At 42.6% G+C, this 26,654-nt stretch overlaps 1 protein-coding gene across 1 annotated transcript in view; it reads right to left on the bottom strand.

Annotated features, from left to right (window-relative positions):
- gcm2 (glial cells missing transcription factor 2) overlaps positions 1–19,123 on the bottom strand; it is an 80,319-nt gene extending 61,196 nt beyond the window's left edge. The window contains exons 1-2 of the mRNA XM_038796398.1: positions 18,729–19,123; positions 17,611–17,863 (exon numbers count right to left, since the gene is read on the bottom strand). Of these exons, the coding sequence (XP_038652326.1) occupies positions 17,611–17,863; positions 18,729–18,821 (346 nt within the window). The 5' untranslated portion in view covers positions 18,822–19,123. The remainder of the gene's footprint in view (positions 1–17,610; positions 17,864–18,728) is intronic.
- Between the last annotated feature and the right edge of the window lie 7,531 nt (positions 19,124–26,654).

Here is a 26,654-nt window from a genome sequence, read left to right as displayed (position 1 = left end):
CCAGGGTAGACGGGTCAATTACTAGGGGGGGGGGGTAAGTTTAAGGTGCGAGAGGCAAGGTTTAGAGGAGATGTACGAGGTAAGTTTTTTACACAGAGGGTAGTGGGTGCCTGGAACCCACTACCGGAGGAGGTGGTGGAAGCATGAATGAAAGAAGCGTTCAAGAGGCATCTTGACAAATACATGAATAGGATGAGAATAGAGGGATACGGACTCCGGAAGTGTAGATGAGTTTAGTTTAGACGGGCAACATGGTCGGCACAGGCTTGGAGGACCGAAGGGCCTGTTCCTGTTTGGCTGAAAACAGCCTTTGGTTCTATTTTACTGTGGCTAGAGCGTTCTTCCAATTTCTTTAGAACAAATGTGAGGTAATTCATTTTGGAAGGTCTAATTTAGGTAGTTTCTCCATCACTAATCTAAGCTTTATGATACGATGGTCACTTGTACCCAAGTGTTCCCTCAGAGACACTTGTTCCACCTTGTCCACCACTTTCCTCAGCACCAGAACCAGAAATGCTGCCTTTCTAGTTTGACTGAGAACATACTGACCAAAAAGAGGTGAGTGCTTGAGGCGTGATGATATTAACTTTCCTCAACATCAAGGCAGCATCCAACTGATTATGGCACCAAACAGACCCAACAAAATTGGGTCCGTGGGAATCAAGGGAGGCTCTCCATTGTCTGGAATCATAACTTTACATGTCAGAAACCAATCATCACAGCCCTTCATCTGTATTTCTCCTGAAACCAACCCTGCTAACGTATAGAAATATTTGAACAATATTCAGTCATGCCTAGAATCATAAATGGTAGGTAACAATCACATCATATAAGTGCCTGCCAGTAATAATAATAATAATCTTTATTGTCACAAGTATGTTTACATTAACACTGCAATGAAGTTACTGTGAAAAGTCCCTAGTCGCCACATTCCAGTGTCTGTTCGGGTACACAGAGGGAGAATTCAGAATATCCAAATGACCTAACAGCATGTCTTTTGGCACTTGTGGGAGGAAACTGGAGCACCTGGAAGAAACCCACACAGAAAATGGGAGAACTTGCAGACTCCACACAGACAGTGACCAAAGCCTGGAATCAAACCTGGGACCCTGGCATAATCTTCTTGAGCAAAAGAAAGCTCAGCCACATTCTTTGATGTTGAACTGCACTGCCATTATCTCATCATATTGGACGAGTCACCATTGACCAGAATCTTTAATTGAACCAACCAAATGAACATCAGGGTTCAAAGACCAGGGTTAAAGTTTATTTCTCAGTGAAGAGTCACCAATCTTCTGACTTTTCAAAAGCTCTCCATCATCTATCGTACACATGTCAAGCGTGATGGAATAGTTCCCATTCATGTGTATGCCGTAGCTGCAAGAAGCTCAAAACCGTTTTGGCAAAGCAATCTGTTTGAATCCAACAGGTGGCACAGTAGCACAATGATTAGAACTGCTGCTTCAAAGAGCCAGGGACCCCGGTTCTTTTCCTGGCTTGGGTCACTGTCTGTGTGGAGTCTGCATATTCTCCCCGTGTCTGTGTGGGTTTCCTCCAGGTGCTCCGGTTTCCCTCCCATAAGTCCTAAAAGACATGCTGTTAGGTAAATTGGACATTCTGAATTTTCCCTCAGTGCACGTGAACAGGCAAATTCCTAGGGGAATTTCACAGTAACTTCATTGTAGTGTTAATGTAAGCCTACTTGTGACACGAATAAAGATTATTATTATTAATGGACTCAGTAGTCATCAATCCATTAACACGTATCTCATACAATAGATAGGATATACTACAGCAATTCATCAAGGTTGTTCAACCATACCCTCCAACCCTGGTGATCTCTATTACCAAGAAAGACAAGAGCAACAATGGTATGGAAACACTACTAGCTCCACTCACTATATGTTTATTACCATTTCTTCAATGTTGAAGAACTCATATCCACAAAATGCAATCAGGGTAGCACATAAAGATTGCATCAGTTCAAGACAAAAGGCCAGCAACCTTTCAAAGCAACTAAAGGGCAGCACGGTAGCATGGTGGTTAGCATAAATGCTTCCCAGCTCCAGGGTCCCAGGTTCGATTCCCGGCTGGGTCACTGTCTGTGTGGAGTCTGCACGTCCTCCCCGTGTGTGCGTGGGTTTCCTCCGGGTGCTCCGGTTTCCTCCCACAGTCCAAAGATGTGCGGGTTAGGTGGATTGGCCATGCTAAATTGCCCGTAGTGTCCTAAAAAATGTAAGGTTAAGGGGGGGGGGGTTGTTGGGTTACGGGTATAGGGTGGATACGTGGGTTTGAGTAGGGTGATCATGGCTCGGCACAACATCGAGGGCCGAAGGGCCTGTTCTGTGCTGTACTGTTCTATGTTCTATGTTCTAAGTACCAGCCTCCCCAAACAGGCACCGGAATGTGGCGACTAGGGGCTTTTTACAGTAACTTCATTTGAAGCCTACTTGTGACAATAAGCGATTTTCATTTCATTTCAAGTGAGGACAATAAATGTGATTTTTCCAATAACCTCCACAGTGCAATAACTATTTTAAATAAATCAAAGTCACCTTTTAACAAACACTGCACATAAGAACACCCACAGTTTATGAAAATAAAACTTAATAAAATGAACCAGAACTGAATAAATTGTAATTAAATGTATTATTCAGATTGAAATTGAGTGTGTTTTCTGTTACAACACACCTCTGGGGATTCTTATATATTCAATGATATGTTTAGATGAAGTAAATCAAGAAAGTCTCCTTCCACTGATTGGTAATTAGAGTAATTATATTAATTAGACAATATGAGTTTAAGATCATCATCTTAGAAGTACAAAGAGAGGATGAGAGATGATTTTTTTTCATACAGGGGTTTGATAGGACTTGAAAGGAAACGTGAGAGGACGGAAAATCCACACTAGTTTTTACAATACTTTGATATTTCAATATTAAAAAAGGCAGCATTTGTTTGTCTTTCAGTGAGCTGGTACAGGCATGGTGGATTGCACTGTGTTCAACAAACTATTTGAGCTTAATTTGTTTTGTTTATAACAATATCGGCATGTCCTCTGCGCCCTCTTGTGTATTAATCATCCCACCATTTCTCTCTGGACAATTTTTAATCATGTCATTTTATTGACCAAAAGTTGTTTTCTTTCCATATATTTCAAATAATGCCTGAATTCTTTTTTATTAACTAAGATGGTAAAAAATTTCAGAAATGACAAAAGATCAACAAGCCCAACAGATCTACCCTGTTTGAGCAAGCTTAATCCCACTGTGTAACCATAAATCAAGCATATTACAAGTATATAAGTGATGAAACTTTTTATTTTTATTTTGCAAAATGTGACATTTTGGCAACATGATGAAATTGCCGCATTCCATGTTTGAAGGGTTTCAAGGTCAGCGTATCAGTGCTACTGTTATAGTCCTATCTCTGAGCCATATTCCACTTTGACATGGCTCCCTCTGGGAGCACAAGATCCGCAAATTGACCCAGTTTATTCTTGTTTTTCAATTCAATATAAAGAAAAGTCTTTATATATTTGCTGCAGCAGGACATTCTGACATGCTTAGAGGGAGATTTACATCCACTTTGTCAGCATTGTAAAATGTTTTTAATGCTCATAGGAAGAAATTGACAGCAAAATGTTCAGTTCCTCTGTGACTCCTGATCACCGCACAACGAGAAGATGCAAGATTCTCCTCAGGCATTGATTTCATACTGAGTATAATATAACTCCAATTCAGTGTAAAACCAAATAATGGAAGTCTCCAGCTTGTCCATTGGATGTCCTGGAAACTGCATAAACTTCTAGTTTTTAATTTTTCTGATGTTAACTTTTATCAATAATCTGCTAACTTTAAAACCTGGTTTCTAAGGGACTGGGGTTCTACATACAGTACATACATTATGTAAACACACAGTAGTTCATTACCACGGTATAGTCCTTATTCCTTTATCACTGATCTCAGAATAACCTGCAGCTGTTATGGATGGCAGTATAACTTTCATCTGCCAGTTGCCTATTGCACTCCTCAAACAATAAAATACAGATGGAGGGTGAGAAAGTAAAATCAAACACAAGTGTTTTCTGCTTAAACAAAGGAGATTACAATGGGATGAGAGAAGAACTAGCTAAGGTAGACTGGGAGCAAAGACTTTATGGTGAAATAGTGGAGAACCTTCCAAGTGATTTTTCACAGGGCTCAGCAAACGTTTATACCAACAAAAAGGAAGGACGATAGAAAGAGGGAAAATCAACCGTGGATATCTAAGGAAATAAGGGAGAGTATCAAATTGAAGGAAAAAGCATATAAAGTGGCAAAGATTAGTGGGAAATATTTAGGGGGCAACAGAAAGCTACTAAAAAAGCAATAAAGAAGATTAAGATAGATTATGAGAGTAAACTTGCTCAGAATATAAAAACAGATAGTAAAAGTTTCTACAAATATATAAAACAAGAAAGTGTGGCTAAGGTAAATATTGGTCCTTTAGAGGATGAGAAGCGAGATTTAATAATGGGAGATGAGGAAATGGCTGAGGAACTGAACAGGTTTTTTGGGTCAGTCTTCACAGTGGAAGACACAAATAACATGCCAGCGACTGATGGAAATGAGGCTATGACAGGTGAGAACCTTGAGACAATTGGTAGCACTAAGGAGGTAGTGATGGGCAAACTAATGGTGCTAAAGGTAGACAAGTCTCCTGGCCCTGATGGAAGGCAGCCCAGAGTGCTAAAAGAGATGGCTAGGGAAATTGCAAATGCACTAGCGCAAATTTACCAAAATTGACTAGACTCTGGGGTGGTCCCGGAGGATTGGAAATTAGCAAATGTGACACCGCTGTTTAAAAAAGGAGGTAGGCAGAGAGCAGGAAATTATAGGCCAGTGAGATTAACTTCGGTAGTAGGGAAGATGCTGGAATCTATCATCAAGGAAGAAATAGCGAGACATCTGGATAGAAATTGTCCCATTGGGCAGATGCAGCATGAGTTCATAAAGGGCAGGTCGCGCCTAACTAATTTAGTGGAATTTTTTGAGGACATTACCAGTGCTGTAGATAACGGGGAGCCAATGGATGTGGTATATCTGGATTTCCAGAAAGCGTTTGACAAGGTGCCACACAAAAGGTTGCTGCATCAGATAAAGATGCATGGCATTAAGGGTAAAGTAGGAACATGGATAGAGGATTGGTTAATTAATAGAAAGCAAAGAGTGGGGATTAATGGGTGTTTCTCTGGTTGGCAATCAGTAGCTAGTGGTGTCCCTCAATGTTGACAAATGTGAGGCTATCCATTTTGGTAGGAATAACAGCAAAAGGGATTTTTATTTAAATGATAAAATATTAAAACATGCTGCTGTACAGAGAGACCTGGGTGTGCTAGTGCATGAGTCGCAAAAAGTTGATTTACAGGTGAAACAGTTGATTAAGAAGGCAAATTGAGTTTTGTTCTTCATTGTTAGAGGGGTGGAGTTTAAGACTAGGGAGGTTATGCTGCAATTGTATAAGGTGTTAGTGAGGCCACACCTGAAGGAGCTGGATTACGAGGAGAGGTTGAGTAGACTGGGGCTGTGTTCTTTGAAATTTAGAAGGATGCGGGAGGATCTTGTAGAAACATATAAAATTATGAGGGGAATAGATAGGATTGATGCAGGCAGGTTGTTTCAACTGGTGGGTGAAAGCAGAACTATGGGGCACAGCCTCAAAATAATGGGAAGTAGATTTAGGACTGAGTTTAGGAGGAACTTCTTCACCCAAAGGGTTGTGGATCTATGGAATTCCTTGCCCAGTGAAGCAGTTGGGGCTCCTTCATTAAATGTTTTTAAGATAAAGATAGATAGTGTGGAAGGGAAATTAACATAAACCAACTTAGAAGCATGCTGGGAAATGCTTGACTATAGTTCAACACTGTTTTTAAATGAAAATAAGTAGGTTAGGTAACATAAATGAAATACTGCTTAATATTCTGGTCTCTGCCTTATTATGAAAACACATTGCCCTCCGAAATATAACAAAATGTATACTCGAGTTGTTTTTAGCAAGAACATACGTACTACGTATTTCATCTTACATACTTTCCAAGGTCTATTTAATATAAACATGCCTGTTTACATCAAGCTGTTATTTCAGACTATAAAATATGCTTTCTTCAATCGAATCTCAGAGTGCAGTGCGCTGGCTGTGCAGCTGGAACACTCTCTACAAATATATTTATGCAAATAAATTTCCTTGAATTGAACCTCAAGAAATTTGGCTTTATTATAATTTCCACGACAAATTGGCGGAGTCATTGCAGTTTCCCTACTTTAACAGGACATGAACCCAGAAACAATTCTCTAAACTGGACTCTCTCAGCTGAAAGGGAGAGAGCCATGGCGCGACCCCAGCTGCCAGTGACTCATGCTAGGATGAGTTATCTTAATTAATAAATTAACGATAGCTGCATGGAAGATAAAAGGTGCCTTACAGACTAAAACATAAAGGAAAAAAAAGACTTTGAGGTTCGTGAAAGGATAAATACCGGTGTACGTTCCCTGTAGTATTTCTAAATGATTTCCGCGGTCGTTGTTATTGTTATATACTTTATGTTCTAAAGTATTTTGCAGAAGGAATTATGAGCAATAAACTCAACACCTCCTCACAAGTCATCCCGAAGCCTCGGTAAAGACATCTGGAGTGAGAAAGAAGGTGACCTCCTTAAAGAGGACAGATAAGGGAGTCAAAATGAGTAAGAAAATGAAAAGAAACAATCGTAAAGCAACGGAATGAGGTAGGAAAACCTATATGTCCTGCATAGGAATCTAATGAAGCTGACCCCCACTCGGGAAAAAAAGGGGGAGTAAATAGAAGATTAAGGTAACAGATGGGTTCCTGTAGAAAAAGGGAATTCAGATTTGTCTGTAGCCATGAGATAAGGCTACTGGTTAACTGTGATATTTGTGAGCTGTGAGAATCTGTGTGTTTTGTTTAACCAATTACTTTTAGTCAAAGCATGAAGTGCTAAGTAGGTTATCTTTTTTATCATCTGTCATTGTGAGTCAGAGATCATAACTTAAGTGACTTTTGTTGAGATTTCTCTAATGAACTGAAACATAATGAAATTAAAACCAGTTTAAGAGAAAAGAAGTGCCTTTACGAATAAAAGTAATTGAGTATGAATAAGTTTTCAGATTACGTGAAAAGACGTATATAGAACAAAGAACAAAGAAAATTACAGCACAGGAACAGGCCCTTCGGCCCTCCCAGCCTGCGCCGATCCAGATCCTTTATCTAAACCTGTCTCCTATTTTCCGAGGTCTACTTCCCTCTGTCCCCGCCCGTTCATATACCCATCTATGTGCCTCTTAAATGATGCTATCGTGCCTGCCTCTACCACCTCCGCTGGTAAAGCGTTCCAGGCACCCACCACCCTCTGCGTAAAAACCTTTCCACGCACATCTCCCTTAAACTTTCCCCCTCTCACTTTGAAATCGTGACCCCTTGTAACAAACACCCCCACTCCTGGAAAAAGCTTGTTGCTATCCACCCTGTCCATACCTCTCATAATTTTGTATACCTCAATCAGGTCCCCCCTCAACCTCCGTCTTTCCAATGAAAACAATCCTAATCTACTCAAACTTTCTTCATAGCTAGCCCCCTCCATACCAGGCAACATCCTGGTGAACCTCATCTGCACCCTCTCCAAAGCATTCACATCCTTCTGGTGATGTAGCGACCAGAACTGCACGCAGTATTCCAAATGTGGCCTAACCAAAGTCCTATACAACTGTAACATGACCTGCCGACTCCTGTACTCAATACCCCGTCCGATGACGGCAAGCATGCTGTATGCTTTCTTGACCACTCTATCAACCTTCGTTGCCACCTTCAGGGTACAATGGACCTGAACTCCCAGATCTCTCTGTACATCAATATTCCCAAGGACCCTTCCATTGACCATATAGTCCACTCTTGAATTTGATCTTCCAAAATGCATCACCTCACATTTGCCTGGATTGAACTCCATCTGCCATTTCTCTGCCCAACTCTCCAATCTATCTATATTTTGTTGTATTCTCTGACAGTCCTCCTCGCTATCTGCAACTCCACGAATCTCTGTATCATCTGCAAACTTGCTAATCAGACCACCTATACCTTCCTCCAGGCAGGGCCGGCTCAAGGCACCGGCAACTCGGGCAGTCGCCCGGGGCGCCATGTGCTAGGGGGCGCCAGACTCGGGTCCCGCGCATGCGCAGTTGGGCCGGCGCCAACCAGCGCATGCGCGGTGGCCGCACTCCCCCAGTGTGGCCGCACTCCCCCAGGGCGCCCCCCCCCCGGTCCGTCCCCTCGGTCCGCACCCCCGCTCGGTCCGCTCCCCCCCCCCGCCTCGGGTCCGTCCCCCCGCCCCCCCCCTTGGGTCCGCCCGCCCCGCCCCCCCCTCGGGTCCGCCCGCCCCGCCCTGCCCCCCCCTCGGGTCTGCCCCGCCCCGCCCCCCCCCGGGTCCGCTCCCCCCGCCCTCCCCTCGGGTCCCCCCCCTGGTCCGCCCCCCCCCCGGGTCCGCCCCCTCGGCCCCGCCCCCCCGGGTCCGCCCCCCCTCGGCCCCGCCCCCCTCTCGCCCCCCCCCTCGGCCCCCCCCCTCGGCCCCACCCCCCACTCGGCCCCGCCCCCCTCTTGGCCCCCCCCTCGGCCCCGCCCCCCCCCTCTCCCCCCCCCCCCCCCAAGGGCGCCGAAGTTCAGCTTGCCCGGGGCCAGCAACCCTAGGGCCGGCGCTGCCTCCAGGTCATTTATGTAGATCACAAACAACTGTGGTCCGATCACGGATCCCTGTGGAACACCACTAGTCAGCCTTCTTCATTTTATCCAACTAGCTAGCACACCCTGAAACCCATACAACTTCACTTTTTCCATCAACCTGCCATGGGAAACTTTATCAAATGCCTTACTAAAGTCCATGTATATGACATCTACAGCCCTTCCCTCATCAATTAACTTTGTCACTTCCTCAAAGAATTCTATTAGGTTTGTAAGACATGACCTTCCCTGCACAAAACAATGCTGCCTATCACTGATAAGTCTATTTTCTTCCATATGTGAATAGATCCTATCCCTCAGTATCTTCTCCAACAGTTTGCCTACCACTGACGTCAAGCTCACAGGTCTATTATTCCCTGGATCTTCCCTGCTAACCTTCTTAAACAAAGGGACAACATTAGCAATTCTCCAGTCCTCCGGGACCTCACCCATGCTCAAGGATGCTGTAAAGATATCTGTTAAGGCCCCAGCTATTTCGACCCTCGCTTCCCTCAGTAACCTGGAATAGATCCCATCCGATCCTGGGGACTTGTCCACCTTAATGTCTTTTAGAATATCCAAAATTTCCCCCTTCCATGTGACAACTTGACCTAGAGTATATAAACATCCATCCCTAGCCTCAACATCCGTCTTGTCCCTCTCCTTTGTGAATACCGATGCAAAGTACTCATTAAGAATCTCACCCATTTCCTCGGAGTCCACGCATAAATTCCCTCTTTTGTCTTTGCATGGGCTAATCCTTTCTCTAGTTACCCTCTTGCTGCTTACATACAAATAAAAGGCTTTGGGATTTTCCTTAACCCTGTTAGCCAAAGATATTTCCTGACCCCTTTTAGTCCTCTTTATTACGCGTTTGAGATTTGTCCTACTTTCCCGATATTCCTCCAGAGCTTCATCAGTTTTGAGTTGCCTCGATCTTATGAATGCTTCCTTTTTCATCTTAGCTAGTCTCACAATTTCATCCGTCATCCATGGTTCCCTAATCTTGCCATTTCTATCTCTCATTTTCACAGGGACATGTCTGTCCTGCACTCTAATCAACTTTTCCTTAAAAGACTCCCACATTTCAAATATGGATTTACCTTAAACAGCTGCTCTCAATCCACATTCCCAGGCTCCTGCCGAATTTTGTTATACTCTGCCTTTCCCCAATTTAACACTCTTCCTTTCGGACCCCTCTTGTCCTTGTCCATGAGTATTCTAAAACTTACGGAATTGTGATCGCTATTCCCAAAGTAATCACCGACTGAAACATCAACCACCTGGCCGGGATCATTCCCCAATACCAGGTCCAGTATGACTATTTACATACTGCTCTAAAAAACTCTCCTGGAATCTCCTTACAAACTCTGCTCCATCTACACCTCCAACATTACACAAATCCCATTCAATGTTGGGGAAATTAAAATCTTCCATCACAACCACCCTATTGCTCTGGCATTTTTCTATAATCTGTCTGCATATTTGTACCTCTACTTCATGCTCGCTTTTGGGAGGCCTGTGGTAAAGTCCCAACAATGTTACTGCACCCTTCCTATTTCTTAGCTCCACCCATATTGCCTCAGTGCTCGAATCCTCCATCATGCCCTCCTTAATCACAGCTGTGTTATCATCTCTGACGAGTAATGCAACTCCTCCCCCCCCCTTTCTACCTCCCTCTCTATCCCTTCTGAAGCATCTATACCCTGGGATATTCAGTTGCCAGTCCTGCCCTTCCCTCAACCAAGTTTCAGTAATACCAATAACATCATATTCCCAGGTACTGATCCAAACCCTAAATTCATCTGGCTTACCTGCTACACTTCTCGCATTAAAACAAATGCACCTCAGACCACCTGTCCCTTTGCGTTAATCAACTCTTCCGTGTCTACTCTTCCCCCTAGCCACATTGAGTTTATTATCTTGTACCTTACTGGCGTTAGTTGCCGCTTCTTTACTGACCTCTAACTTCCTAATCTGGTTCCCACCCCCCTGCCACATTAGTTTAAAACCTCCCCAACAGTGTTAGCAAAAGCACCCCCTAGGACATTGGTTCCAGTTCTGCACAGGTGTAGACCATCCGGTTTGTAATGGTCCCACCGCCCCCAGAACCGGTTCCAATGTCCCAAAAATCTGAACCCCTCCCAATATGGCATCATTCCAAGTTCTCCGCCCCTTAGGTTCAGCAGGAAACATTAACCATTTCAGCAGACAGTTGACCTTTTCTGAATTGACAAAGTAAAATATACGGATCTAAGAATAGTTAATGCCTATAAAGTCAAACATTGGAAATTGACTTAAATGTGTGCTATTTATAGCTCACTGCCAGAGGATGCTTTGCTGCTTCTAAAATACTCTTATGGTGCTTGGCTAGCTTAGAAGGATGGGATTGCAGTCCCACCCGGCATAAATGGGGGCTGGGTTCCCAAGAATGCTAATCATTTGAATGAAGGAAATGAATCCCTCGAACACTGGTTAGCAAATAGAGGGAAAGAGGCTATCATGCAAGGGGCCAAGAAGCATTTAACCCACAGGAAGGATGTACTCCACCTAGCGACACCTTCCCCTATTAAGTAGATACTCTGCAAATTAGGAGCGGCAATACATTGCATTGACAATGGAATGTTTATAGAACTGTCTCAAATACGTGCTCACCAGCTGAAAAATGTAATAATTTCTGTGTCTGCGCCCGATCGCTCTGTGTCTGTGTTGTATGCTGGCAGCTTAACGTTAACCCTGACAGTACCACTGTTAAAAAAAATTAACTGCAGGAAGTCTTACAAAAGGTTAATGATCCTTGGGCATAACTATTAAAACACCTGACAGAGTTCAGCCAAGAGAATATCGTGACCCATTGCATGGCTTGGTATGCTTGCGAGGATGAGTACGCACACAATTTAGGAAAGCAGACCTCATTGCATATCACTCCTTTTTATTTTTCGGTGTTGTGGGATTAGGAATGTTAGTACAGTTGACCCATAGTCAGAGGGACCTTTTTCGGATGGGTTTAACTTCAGAACCACATTTAACATTGGCGTAAGACATCACGCTAAGGCAAAGCAAATAGGAGAAGTGATCAAAGAGGCCAAAGGAAACATGTAATACATGGGATTTATATTGAAATGGACGGACAAAATTACCTGATAGAATTTTATAGCAAACAGGAGGGCAAAGTGACCTGGAAAGAGGAGCAATGGCCCGTTACATTTGAAAGACAACAACCTCCCCGAGAGAGCCCAGGTACTGGCACATCTATGGGCCCAACATAAAAATTATGTTGGAAAAGTACATTCTGCCCCACCGCATAGGGTGCAGTTACGGAAGAACATTGTCCTGCCCTGCTTAAAACTATACAGGTTGGCACCGGAAGCTGAAAAAGGGATAGAGGGAGTGATCAATGCTCTATTACAGAAAGGGGCGCTGAAGAGAACACAAAGCCCCTGTAAAACCCCTATACTCCCCATTCCAAATGTAGGAAGTCCCAACGAGTGGTGGTTTGTGCAAGATCTTAGAGCCATCAAAAAAATTGTTATCACTATTGCTCCATTGGTGCCGGACACAAATGTCATTTTGTCCTCTATACCACCAACAACAAATACTTTCTCAGCCTTCTTCTCCATAACATTGCACCCAGAAAGTCAATATCTATTTTCCTTTACATATCGGAATTAACAGTATTAAAAGAGACTTGGACGACTGCCAGTTGTGTGCCAGCTCAACATTCCCTCAATATGATGTGGATTTATTGATAGCCTCAGAGGGAGGGCTAGTTTGTCAACAGAATACCCTTTTGTTATTATCACATCTGGCAGAAAGAGGGCATAGGGTTTCAATGGACAAACTGCAATTCTGTCAGGAAACAGTTCAGTATTTGGGATTTCAGCTGCAGCAAGGACAGCGGAGGCTTGAGTCTGAAAGCGTACAGGCTGTAGCAAGAGTTCCAACTCCGCGTACAAAAAAGGAAATCCTCACCTTCCTAGGCATGGTGGGCTATTTCAGGCAGTGGATACTGCACTATAGAGAGATGGATGCAGTACTGCGCAAGGTTACCCTACAGGACGCCCCTTCAGTTGTTACCTGGATACCAGAGAGGGAGCAAGCATTTTGTAATTTGGAATAAGCCATGAATAGCACCCCTGCCTTGGGACTTCCTAATTTCAGCAAGCCCTTTACTCTTTATATGAATGAAGCAGGGGGATTTGCAACAGGGGTCCTGGTGCAAGAGCATTGAGGAGAGAAAGGACCCCTTGCCTATTACTTGGTGTCCCTATGTGCTGTGGTAAAAGTAATGCCAAATTGCTTAAGAGCAGTAGCAGCCACAACAGCCATAGTAGGAAAAATCAGTTTTGCTGCTGCTTAATTCATCTGCAACGTAGCATTTTACTGCGCTCGACACACTGGGTACGAAGTAATTCTCTCTAAAACCAACTTTACTTACAAGCGAGCACCAGCTATCAACCCTGCAACACTCTTGCCCGCACCCTTGGAAGCAGAACATGTGTATGATCATGACTGTTTACAATTGGTTGAAGCCACCACAAACCCCTCAACCTGATTTATTGAGTCACCCACTAGAAAATCCAAACATCATCATTTTCACCGATGGGTCAGCGAACCGACCAAATGATAAGACCCTCCTGGCCGGCTATGCAATATTAACTCCAGTCAAGATAGTGGAAACTTTTGCTCTGCCTTCGGGAATGTCTGCTCAAGCGGCCAAATAGTTTGCCCTTACTAAAGCATATAATCTAGCTAAAAATAAAATAGTCAATTGATTCCCGATCCGCTTTTGGGGTAGTACATGATTTTAGCCAATTATGGAAAAACAGGGGATTCATAACTTCCTCCGGCCAACCTATTAATCATGCTAAATTGGTTTTACATTTACTAGATGCTGTTCAGCTGCCCAGCAAGATAGCCATTTTAAAGTGTGAAGTGCATACTGCTGCAGACGATGAAGTCTCATGATAAAATAGCAAAGGAATTGGCTCTCAAACAGCAGCCACAACTGCAAGTGGCTGCAGTTGAACTTCCATCCACCATAACAGAATCAAAGTTAAAACAGGCACGGGAGCAAGCCTCCCTACAGGAGCATCACTCTTGGCTAAAAGAAGGCTGCTATCAAGACAATCATCAAATCTGGATCCACCCAGATACCCGCGCAGCTTGCCCATGGGCAGGCTCATGTGGGCAAAGGAGGAATGACACATGCCATATGTCAACAATGGTATGCTCGAGGTATTATGGTAACAATTGAAAAAGTAGCCCGCACATGTATGATTTGTCAAAGGAATAATCGGTGATAGTGGTGGAAAAGGCGGATGGAATAATTAAAACTGCAGTAACAAAAATGTGGCAACAAAATGGGCTACTATGGCCAGATGCCATACCCATAGTAATGTATGCCCTGAGAAATCAGAGAAATCGTAATACGGGTTTAACCCAGTATGAGATATTAAAGGAACATCCCATGACAACTGGAACTGAACCCCCAATGACTCCAGTGGCAGTAGCCTTGATATGGGCAGATGAGGCATCACTAAAATATGCCCAGGATATGTGCGAAACCACTGGGGAAAAAAAAACATGAAAAGGTTGGACAGGCTCAGATGCATCCAAAAGAGGGAAATCCACACCCTTTAAACCTGGAGATCAAGTATATGTGAAAGCACTAAACAAAGATTATTTTTCTCCTTGGTGGAATGGACCCTACCAAGTGCTGCTAACAACCCGAACAGCCATTAAAGTAAAAGAAAAGCCAGATGGGATCCACGAAACTCGTGTAAACTACATCATACGGAACTTTGAGAGCACTAGCGAAACGCTGACCTGAAGAGAATGACGGCGTTGATGTTTATATATTATCATATTAATCCAACATCATGTAGAGGATAAACTGCATACTAACACCTTAATATACATGTTTCACTCCTATGCAGGGAGGGTAAATAAATTCAGTTGTTGGGTTTGTACACAAATTCACAGATGCTTGGGGGAGGGCTTCCCTGTGCGACCTATCCCATTCACCAGTAAAGAGATAGCAGAATGGGCTCTAAGACAAAATAGTACAGGACATGGTGAAGATACACAGAGTATGTTAGATTGGGGATTAGCTGGTTACGATTTGAATAGGTTTGAGGAATGGTGGGGGCCTAGGTTTAATGTAACACGTGAACCGCCCTGGTTGATCCTTCCCAATTATACTGGAGTCCCAAAAGGAAGTATATGCTTTATGAATCATAAAACATATGGGACCCACTCAGTAGGCACGAGTCAGTGTGATCAAACCTTAATTGGCAACCACCATGTTCCATCTTACAGCTAAAGGACTATTCATCTTTGATTGGTCAGGAGTTGAAAATCAAACTAGTGGAGGCTCCTGGGAGGGGATCCGATTAGACTAATGATGACTGATAGTAAAGGAAACCTGACCGCATATAACGGCACGTATTTTATCTGTGGCCATACCAGAAAATTGGGAAGGCTCCTGCTATTTGGGATGCATAGTCCCTTATGTGCATTACATTCAGCAATTGCAGGACCATTCCCATCACAGGACGACACAAAGTATTATGACATGGGCACAAATGCTGGGAATAATGATACTACCATTAGGAATAGCCACTAATGCATACGGACTACACAAACTACGAGACATCGTTGAGCAGGTAGCTAATGACACTGCAGAAGCTGTTAACCAGATAGAAACTGAGATGGTTGCACGAAGAGCGGTTTGGCCTGCAGAATACAATGTCTCTTGATTTCTTGTTAGCTGAAAAGGGAGGCACTTGTGCCCTGATTGGAAGTGACTGTTGCATGTACACCCCTGATAACTCAGAGAAAATTGATAATCTGGTGGGTCACATTCATAGAGAGGTGACAAGATTACATGAAAATGAGTGATGGGACTTTGGCTTTGGCTGGTTTGGATCGGCAGGACAGAGGATTGTGTTCTGGATTATAATCGCCATTATAATCTTGATTGTCGTATGGTTACTGTTTTAATGTTGCTCAAGATATTTTTATTGTACTAACAAAGGAGAACAGCCCTAGCCGCCTTGCCCCCTTGCTACCAGGCTTATAACACGCTGGGAACTGTCATACATCCGTTCTCCTTACATTATAAACCACCCTTCTCTACAGAGGATTCGATAATTTACCAAAAGGTGTTGATCAAAAGATGAACAAGGAGGGAATTGTGGAAGGGAAATTAACATAAACCAACTTAGAAGCATGCTGGGACATGCTTGACTGTGGTTCAACACTGCTTTTGAATGAAAATAAGTAGGTCAGATAACATAAATGAAATACAGCTTAATATTCTGGTCTCTGCATTATTATGAAAACACATTGTCCTCCAAAAGATAACAAAATGTGTACTCGAGTTGTTTTTAGCCAAGGGCAAGTGCATACGTACTATGTATTTCATCTTAAACACTTTCCAAGGTCTATTTAATATAAGCATGCGTGTTTACTTCAAGACTATAAAATATGCTGTCTTCAATCGGATCTCACAGTGCAGTGCAATGGCTTTGCAGCTGGAACGCTCTCCATAAATATATTTGTGTAAATAAATTTCCTTAAATTGAACCTCAAAGAATTTGTCTTTATTATAATTTCCACGATAGATAGTTTTTTGAAGAATAAAGGTATCAAAGGTTATGGTGTTCAGGCCAGAAAGTGGAGCTGAGTCCACAAAAGATCAGCCATGATCTAATTGAATGGCGGAGCAGGCTCGAGGGGCCAGAATGTCAAAAACATTAAAATATAGAGTTCTACTTAAATTGATGTCGATGTTTGTCAGGCTATTTGGATCCTTTATCCTCCATAAAGGATCCTCCATTTATCCTCCATTGCCATCCTAGCAATTATCAAACCACTTTTCATTAGTATTTCTGGCTAAAGCATATTATCACGCTCTCAATGATGAGGGTTACAGTTATGAAAAGAGACTTGAGAAGTTAGGACTTTATTTCACTCGAGCTGAAGAGATTACGTGTAAAACGGCAGGGCTCTCCCAGGTTATGAAGAGTTGCGATAGAATAAATAGCGAAAGGTTGTTATCGTGGTTAACTAGTCGCTAGGTTAAATCCATCACAAATAATGAAATCACAAGAGTTAACTGGAATTGGATTTCTGCTTGACAATTGGAAATGTTAAATGGCATGAGAGCGATCAGCATTGGTTTAGATTCCTTTCTGTGAATTAACGCATTCTATAAATGTGTGCTGATGAGAATTTAAACAAGACTTGAATTAGAATTTGAAAACCTCGAAAGGTTGTGGCACTCTAGGTATTTTAAATGATTTACACACAGAAATACACGCAGAAAGGGGGAATAATATTATCAATGATATAAATGTTTCCTTATGAACGTAAACCAATAACTTGCAACCGTGGCCCCTATCTGGGAGCATCTGTAACCCGTGGTGCTGTGGAATTAATATCAGAAAGTAAAAAAGACACAGAGTACTGGAATTCAGCTGCAGAAGTCACTCCAGCTACTTGTGCTGGAAATATATATTTTAGGGTACAGATAGAAACCTCTGAAAGAGGTTAAGAATTTGCATTTATTGGAGCATTTTCAGCTCCCATGGCTTCACATCCAGTGAGTTGTTTTCTGGTGTCTAGCAATGTCGGCAATCTTAATCGTTTCCATCTCCTCCCACCAATATTTTTATTTTGTTTTCAAATATACATCCAAGAACCCGCTTTTCCTGATATAAATCTCGCTTCATCCACCACCACCACAATCTGAGATTGAAATATGGGCTGCTCAGTAAAGGATGTGCTATCAGTCCTACAACACACAAAGCCATTCAGTGACCACTCCAGGATACTTACTCTGCTGCTTTTGACGAGCCTTGTCACAGATAGCTGGTCTGAGCTGAAGTTTGCTGCCATTCGGTAGGGTGCAGTTCCTGGCGCAGATCACCACTCCCAGGCAAGACTTCTTCAGGATCTGGCAGTTGTGGTTGTTAGTGTTCCTCATAGCCCAGCCACTCAGGTGCCTCTGTGCATTTTTATCATCTGCAGTGTAAATATATCGCACATATCCATCTGTCCATTCCTGGAACGTGTCAAACTGCTTCACATCCTGAAAATTACACCCAGAATTATAGATTAATTATACGAGACGTGTCAGGTTTTAAAAAACACGATGTAAGAAAAAGATACATGGGCTGGTCCATTCTGGGTCCCGTGTCACATATTGTTAAAACAGATTTTAGAGGTTTATAAATCCGCAGAGAACTCTCGAAAATAAATCGAAATTGTCAAACCGATAGAGGTTTCTGTCCCATGCTCATTTTGAGCGGATCTGTAAAATTCTTAGAACATCTGATCAAAATGTAAGATTGAGATCATCCGAAGCCACTCCCAAATTAGAAATAGTATTTAAAAAATGATTACGCCTGTCATCGATTTGTTTTTAATTATTAAATATTGTCAAATGGAGCAGCCAGTAGCAGGAATAAATGAGTGCTGAACTCAACAAATAAACATTAAATATTCTTCAGAGGCCCGAGTCAATCTTTGCCACAATTTTAAAAATCAACACAATATTTGAAATAAAAACCTGGTAGCAAGTGGAAAGAATAAATGTGCTCACTCAATAACTTAAATATCCTCCCGTCGGTAAACGGCAACAGGAACTTTAAAAGACAGGAATAGAATTAATTATCCCACTGATTGAACGCCTTCTCCTTGTGCTTATACTAACTGCTGCTTAGGGACCGAATCTGATTCTCTCCCCACCTCAAAAATCACCTTTGTATTTAACTCTGGAACTGAAAAGCATTATAAGAGTCACCAAGACGGGAAATTTAGCTCCCTTCTCTCCTGCTGAGATTGTGCAGCATTTTCTGTTTTTGTTGTTATTTTAACATAATAACACCATGATAATTTGCACCATAGAAATACTCCATTTGAATCTTGTGCATCGAAGCTTTCCCGACAGTTACCTGAGGCAGTTTGGGGTCGTTAATGTCCCAGGTGATTTTCATGCCGTAGGAACACACACAGTCGGCATCCTCATACTGATCACCTTTCGACATCTTTCAGATCGGCTGCCTGGGAATCCCCTCGTACTCCGATTCATGTACTGCAGAAAAGAAATGGTCAGTGGTGATGGGGGGCGGGGTGGGGGACGGACATAGGATAAAGAAACACAGAATGCGAGAGTCAAGTTTGTTTAAAGTGTTCGTGTTTACTGATAACTAGCTAAACCGGAGGCATCCGAGTAGCATTTGAGCCGGGCGTGGAGTACAGTGAAGTTTGACAGGAGGGCTTGTCACAACGCACTGGTGTCCAAAGATGAGTGACGATGATGTGAACACTGCCTGGATCCCCGGATCACCTCGCAGTGATTCAGGAGACGCGCCCTTTTTGACACAATTGGGTAGGAGTTGAACGCCAGCATCAGCTTTGATCTCAGGTGAACCGTGTTGGTGACCTGTTCGAAACTACACGTAGACACTAAGTCAAGTCGCACATGATCCACCCGCCTGCCAGGATCTCAAATTCAGCCGCAAAGCGAGCACAAATCAGACTGCAAACCACATCAAAACACAATTAGCAGAGATATTGAAATGGCCATGTGTATACAAAGCGGCATCGTCGAATTTCTGTTGATAGCACAGTAGAATTATTTATTCTTTAACAATCAAAATAAAATATTATTATTGCGAAAGTCGCCATGATTTTCCTGACCCATCTCGTGTCCAATACACACATATTTTATGATGAGCGAATTTTAAACAAACATTCAAATATTGTGAGAGCAGTAGTGTAAATTGGTTGTGAATCCGTTCAATTGACCCAACATGGTTCAAAGTGGGTTGGGAGCAGTTACAATGGGTTTGTGGGGCGTTTCACGTTAATTATGGATTGTTTTGAACCGAATATGACGCAAAATGCTTTCAACATTTTAGCCGAGCCAATGATCTGAAAATCTGACTTGGGTGACATTGACGGGATACAGTTTGGTACCAGCGCTACAGAGAACCCCCAGTTAAACGCCACAGTTCAAGTCTTGGCTCTTTCCCAACCAAGTTATTTGTTCTTTGTTTTACAGAGGTTTGATTTTGATTTTTAGTCCATGCCGTACGGACCAAAAAAATCCCCAGTTATTTCGATTGCCCCAAAATATTTGTGAACTGTGAAATATGCATTTTCTAAAATCGGTGCATAATAACATGTTGAAATAACAGCAATGAGATCTCGGGTCAGATGAAGATGAGCTTAGTCTAATGGAAAACGTTTGCCATGCGCGGCGTTCTGAGTGTAAAAAGTATTTAGCCTTTTTCTCTTATTTATATAACAACATTGGTGGATATTGCTTCATTTTGTCTGATGGAGGGAGGGACCTTTCCAAGTGTCGTGGAATAAACAAGCAAAGTGGTTGTCTGGTTGTTGTGTGTAAACCTAATAGATTTTCAGTTTAGAAATCGGGCAAATCTTGTCAATCTAGAACCTATGACAAAGTTGCCAAACTTGCTCCGGTACTCGTTTGGTTCGAGTTTATGGTCTTCATATATCAATGAAACTATGGATGATTCGAGATTTATTTAGTCAAAAGACTAAACAATCAGGCTATAGTTTAAATGTAAGAGAGGAAACGTGACAGTAATATTGTGCATTTAGATCTGAATCGGGCTTCTCGGTCAGATGACCGTATCTCACGAAACAGATACAGACGTTGGACAGTAACACCGAACACCCCGACCCCCATCTCAGCTCAACCTTCCTGACAGCAAAAGTTCAGCAGAGAGGGAAGTCAAAGCACTGACTTCAGGACCTTTCATGATCTGAGCTGTCTATTGTTTATTGATTTTGCATTCACAGATTCCGCCCAACACCCGCTTTAAAAATAAACAGATGCTCACTCCCAAAACAAATACTGATCATTATTAAACATAATTAAACCGTCCCAAAATATTAACTAGCACTGGTACCAAATTAAACCAATACTGAACCGGGGAATAAAACAAATGCTGACCTCGAAATTTGGCACAGTCCTGAGCGGCTGGAACTTGACTCCGAAATAAATAAACAATATTTTTCAGTTTAACGGCATAATGGAACAGAGATGACAACCTTAACGTTTAGCTACAATAGTGTCACTGCAAAGTTTCCTTGCAAATGACAGCACATTTTCTGAATGCTACACACATCCATGCTCTTTATGAATACAGCCTTGTCTCTGACTCTTATTAAGGACAATACCAAGGATTGAAAACAGTGCGGCACCTTTGTTTTTGTTTAATCAGTTAAAGAGCATGAGCACAAATTGCCAAAACATTGGCAAAACATGGACGTTATCCTGAAAGAAAAGTGATATGATGCAAATTAGATACAAATTTATACTCGGCTCAATTCTGCCAGATACACGTAAAAAGTACAATCATTAAATGAATATTTGAAAAATATCAGCTCTCGACTAAGAGTCATCCAGACTCCAAACATTGGCTCTGTCCTCTCTCCAGATGCTGTCAGACCCGTTCAGATTTTTTGTTTTTATTACAGATTACAGCCTCCGCAGTAAATTGCTTTTATTTGAATTTGCTGTCCGCGTTTTTCCAGAGTTGGATTAACAGTCATATTTCAAAATTAAAATCCAAAACGTTCCAAGAATTGGCATAACCCTGGCATTTTTAATCCTTAGACAAACCAATTTTTCGAACAGAAAAAAAAGAGAAAACAAGTAAACCTTGATCATTTTATGAAAGTTATTGAAAAGTTAGCTAAAGGGCAGGTCATTCCGTGGAGTTGTACAATAAGTCCAAATTTAGCACATCGTTCTTGCAGCAATATCGCAGCAATAGGAAAAAACGAACCACAATGTACAAGCCGTGAGACCAACGAAGATCGCAAGAAAATCACACAAAAGTTGTTTTGTGCGGGCTTTGCACGGAAATTTTCTCTTGGCTGGTAAAATGCTGCAGGAAAATGTAGCACTTCCGGCAAGCCAAGCGAAACATAACTTCAAGAAAAGTTTTGAAAAATAATTTTGTTGTATATTTCAACATTAGATTAACATCAAATAATGAGTCACAAGATTAATTCATTTTTCAATGTAATTTTCTAAATGAATTTAGGCCTCTAGTGCGAGCATTTTGGAGATAGTGACCATAATTCGGTTAGATGTAGGACAGTTATGGAAAAGGATAAGGATGGGCTGGGAATAAAAGTTCTTAACTGGGCAAAGTTTAAGTTTAATAAGATACAAGTAGACTGGGAGAAGTTACTTGCAGATAAAATTGTGTCAGAGCAGTGGGAGATCTTCAAGAAGGGAAAATCTTATGAGGAAAGGCTGATGGACTTGAGGTTGTTTTCGTTAGAGAGAAGAAGGTTAAGAGGTGACTTAATAGAGGCATACAAAATGATCAGAGGGTTAGATAGGGTGGACAGCGAGAGCTTTCTCCCGCGGATGGAGGTGGCTAGCACGAGGGGACATAGCCTTAAATTGAGGGGTAATAGATATAGGACAGAGGTCAGAGGTGGGTTTTTTACGCAAAGAGTGGTGAGGCCGTGGAATGCCCTACCTGCAACAGTAGTGAACTCGCCAACATTGAGGGCATTAAAAAATTTATTGGATAAGCATATGGATGATAAGGGCATAGTGTAGGTTAGACGGCCTTTAGATTTTTTCCATGTCGGTGCAACGTCGGGGGCCGAAGGGCCTGTGCTGCGCTGTATCGTTCTATGTTCTATGTTCTAAGGAGACAGCCAGAGTACAGAGAAAATACGTTCCTCTAAAGACAAAGAGTGGACCCTGGATGTCAAGGAACATAATGGCCAGGATTAATGGTCAAGAAAAAAAGAGAAGCATTTGTATATACTGAGGGCTCAATCTGGCAGAGACCCTAAACGAGTATAGAAAGTGCAAAGAGAACTTAAAAAAAGAAAATTATGAAAGCTAAGAGAGTGCATAAAAAGGCTTGGTGGGTGGTAATGTGCGGATGAACCTGAAAGACATGGGTACAGTGTTCAATGAATACTTCTCATCGGTCCTCACAATGGAATAGGATGACACAGGTGTAGACATCAGGGTGGAGAACTGTGAAATCTTAGAGGAAGTTGACATCGAGATAGTGGAGGTGCTAGGAGGTTAAAGTTGATAACTTCGCAGGCCGAGACGAAATACATCCCAAGCTCTTGAGGGAGGCAAAGGAGGAGATATCGGGGCACTGACAGTAACTTTAAAATCCTCTCTGGCTGCAAGTGAGGTGTCATAGGACTGAAGGACTGCCAACGTTGGGAGGTAGGGGTAGACCGGGAAATTATAGGCAGTCGGTCTTACCTTGGTGGGGAAGTTACTGGAAATAATTCTGCGGTACAGAATATATCCACACTTAAATAGACAAGGATCAATCAGGGATAGTGAGCTTTGATTTATCAGTGGAAAGTCATGTTTGACAATTTAAAAAATTTTTATTTTAAAAAAAATTTAGAGTACCCAATTATTTTTCCCAATTAAGGGGCAATTTAGCATGGCCAATCCGCCTACCCTGCAGATCTTTGGGTTGTGGGGGTGAAACCCACGCAGACATGGGGAGAATGTGCAAACTCCACACGGACAGTGACCCAGGGCCGGGATTCGAACCCAGGTCCTCACTGCCATAGGCAGCAATGCCACTGTGCCACCGTGCTGCCCATGTTTGACAAATTTAATTGAATTTTCTGAGGAGGTAACCAGGAGTGTTTTTTTTAAATTTAGAGTACCCAATTCATTTTTTCCAATTAAGGGACAATTTAGCGTGGCCAATCCACCTACCCTGCACGGCTTTTGGGTTGTGGGGGCGAAACCCATGCAAACACGAGGAGAATGTGCAAACTCCACATGGAAGTGACCCAGAGCTGGGATCGAACTTGGGACCTCCGCGCCGTGATGCAGCAGTGCTAACCACTGTGCCACCATGCTGCCTTGTAACCAGGTGTGTTGATGCGAGTAATGCAGTTGATGTGGTTTATATGGACTTTAGCAAGGTTTTTGATAAGATCCCTCATGGTAGACTGGTCCATAAGACCATAAGACATAGGAGCAGAATTAGGCCACTCGGCCCATGAAGTCTGCTTCGCCATTCAATCATGGCTGATATTTTTCTCATCCCCATTCTCCTGCCTTCTCCCCTAACCCTCAAGAATGTAATGGCCTATGAGATTCAAGACAAAGTGGCATATTGGATCCAAATTAGCAGAAAGTAATGGTATGGGGATGTTTCTGTGACTGGAAGTCTGTTCTTGGTGGGGTTCCGCAGGGCTCAGTGATGGGACCTTTACTATTTGTGGTGTATATTAAGGATTGGGAATTGAAGGTAGGGGCTATGATCAATAAATTTGCAGATTACATGAAACTTGGTGGGGTAGTGAATAGTGAGGAAAGTCATAGACTGCAGGAGGATATCAATGGACTGGTCAGGTGGGCAGAGCAGACACAAATAGAATTCAACCCAGAAAAGTGAGGTAATGCACGTGGGGAGGGCTAACAAGATAAAGGATCTGGAAAGCACTAAAGATCAGATGGACCTTGGAGTTCATATCCACAGATTTCTGAAGGTGGCAGGCAGGTAGATAAGGTGGCTAAGAAGACATATGGGATTCTAGCCTTTATTAGCCGAGGCATGGAATACAAGAGCAGGGAGGTCAGGCTTCAAGTGTATAAAACGTTAGTTAGGCCACTACTGGATTGCTATGTCAAGTTCTGGTCACCATATTATACAATATTATACAATATTATACAATATGGTGACCATAACTTGACATAGCAATCCAGTGGTAGCCTAACTAATGTTTTATGGACTTTCAGCCTGTCCTCCCTGCTCTTGTATTCTATGCCTCGGCTAATAAGGCTAATAAAGGCTAGAATGATGTCATGCACTGGAGAAGGTGCAGAGGAGATTGACCAGGATGTTGCCTGGGCTGGAGAGGCTGAACTATGAGGAAAGATTGGATAGGCTGGGGCTGTTTTCCTTGCAGGAGTGAAGGGTGAGAGGGGATAGAAGTGTATCAGATTATGAGGGGCATAGATAGGGTGAATAGGAAGACACTTTTGTCAATAACTAGAGAGCATAGATTTAAGGTGATTTAAGAGGGTAAGAGGGGAGTTGAGGAGAAACATTTTCACCCAGAGAATGGTGGGAGTCTGAAACACACTGCCCAAAAGGGTGGTTGTGGCAGAAACTCTTATCATGTTTAAGAAGTATTGAGATATTTATTTGCGCTGCCACAACCACCTGGGCAATGGGCTGGAAAATGGGATTAGTGCAGTCAAATCTTTGTTGATATTTCTGTAATATTGCAGAGATGCCAGCGTTGGACTGGGGTGAGCACAGGAAGAAGTCTTACAACACCCGGTTAAAGTACAACAGGTTTGTTTCAAATCACAAGCTTTCAGAGAGCAGCTCCTTCTTCAGGTGAATGAAGAGGTAGGTTCCAGAAATATATATAGAGACAAAGTCAAAGGTGCAAGACGATACTTTGAATGCGAGCATTGGTAGGTAATTAAGTCTTTACAGAGAGGGGTAACCCCAGGTTAAAGAGGTGTGAAATGTCTCACAGTTGGTAGGATTTTGCAAGCCCAGGCCAGATGGTGGGGGGATGAATGTAATGCGACATGAATCCAAGGTCCAGGTTGAGGCCGTACTCATGTGTGCGGAACTTGGCTATAGGTTTCTGCTCTGTGATTCTGCGTTGTCGCACGTCCTGACGGCTGCCTTGGAGAACGCTTACCCGAAGATCAGAGGCTGAATGCCCTTGACTGCTGAAGTGTTCCCTGACTGGAAGGGGACATTCCGGCCTGGCGATTGTCGTGCGATATCTGTTCATCCGTTGTCGCAGAATCTGCATGGTCTCGCCAATGTACCACGCTTCGGGACATCCTTTCCTGCAGCGATATTTCTGTATGCAGGGATATTCTGGTTTGCTAGATGTTTTTCGTAAGTTCATTCTCATAATTAAAAGAAAACAAATGAAAAAAATATAAACAGTAAAATATTGTAATTTTTTTCAAAAAGTAATCAAGATAATGTTGTGTTAATTAAATGATTGCCTGCAGTTTGGCATGCTTACGTCCTACATTTTGCTCATATGGTTTCTGTTATAAAATGCATTTTAAAATGTCGAACCATATAGAACAGAATCCCTATGGTGCAGATGGAGGCCATTCGGCCCATAGATTTTGCACTGACACTTCAAATGAGCACTCTACCCATACCCAGTCATCCATCCACACTTCCCTAGCCCCGTAGCCCCATACCCTAACCTGCACATCCATGGACACTAAGTGGCAATTTAGCATGGCCAATCCACCTACCCCATACATCTTTGGACAGTGGGAGGAAACTGGAGCCGGAGGAAACCCAAGCAGACACAGGGAGAATGTACAAACTGCAGACAGTGACCCGAGCTGAAATTGAACCTGGGTCCCTGGCTCTGTAAAGCAGCAGTGTTAACCACTGTGCCACATTATATTATGAATAAATTTATTTTTGTATGTTCATTTCCAGGTCACACAAAGGATAAAAAAAAGAAAATGACACCGCACTGAAGAGTTTAGATGACGTCTTAAACCATGAGAGCAAAACTCCAGCAGATTCTCAATTAATCTGAACCTTAAAATATGTTACTTTTCAAAACATGTTCCTACGTAATCTTTAAAGCACGTACAAATCAAAATATTTAGCCTAGTGATGTGCAAACATTGGCATTTATTAACAAGTTGCATAGCAATAAAATAGAACTGCATGTATCTGCATGTTCGAAACCAAAATAATTCCACACCTTAAGCTCTGTGGCCTGAAGTTTAATATGAATGAAACCATGGCCAAGCTGTGGACTGCAAAACACAGTCAACCAATAATTTTAAAATTTGAACAAAATGCATGCCA

This window comes from Scyliorhinus canicula, chromosome 5, assembly GCF_902713615.1.
Source record: "Scyliorhinus canicula chromosome 5, sScyCan1.1, whole genome shotgun sequence".
Classification (NCBI taxonomy): Eukaryota; Metazoa; Chordata; class Chondrichthyes; order Carcharhiniformes; family Scyliorhinidae; genus Scyliorhinus; species Scyliorhinus canicula.
The sequence above is the reverse complement of the archived record's forward strand: the minus strand, read 5'-3'. Positions and strand labels throughout refer to the sequence as shown.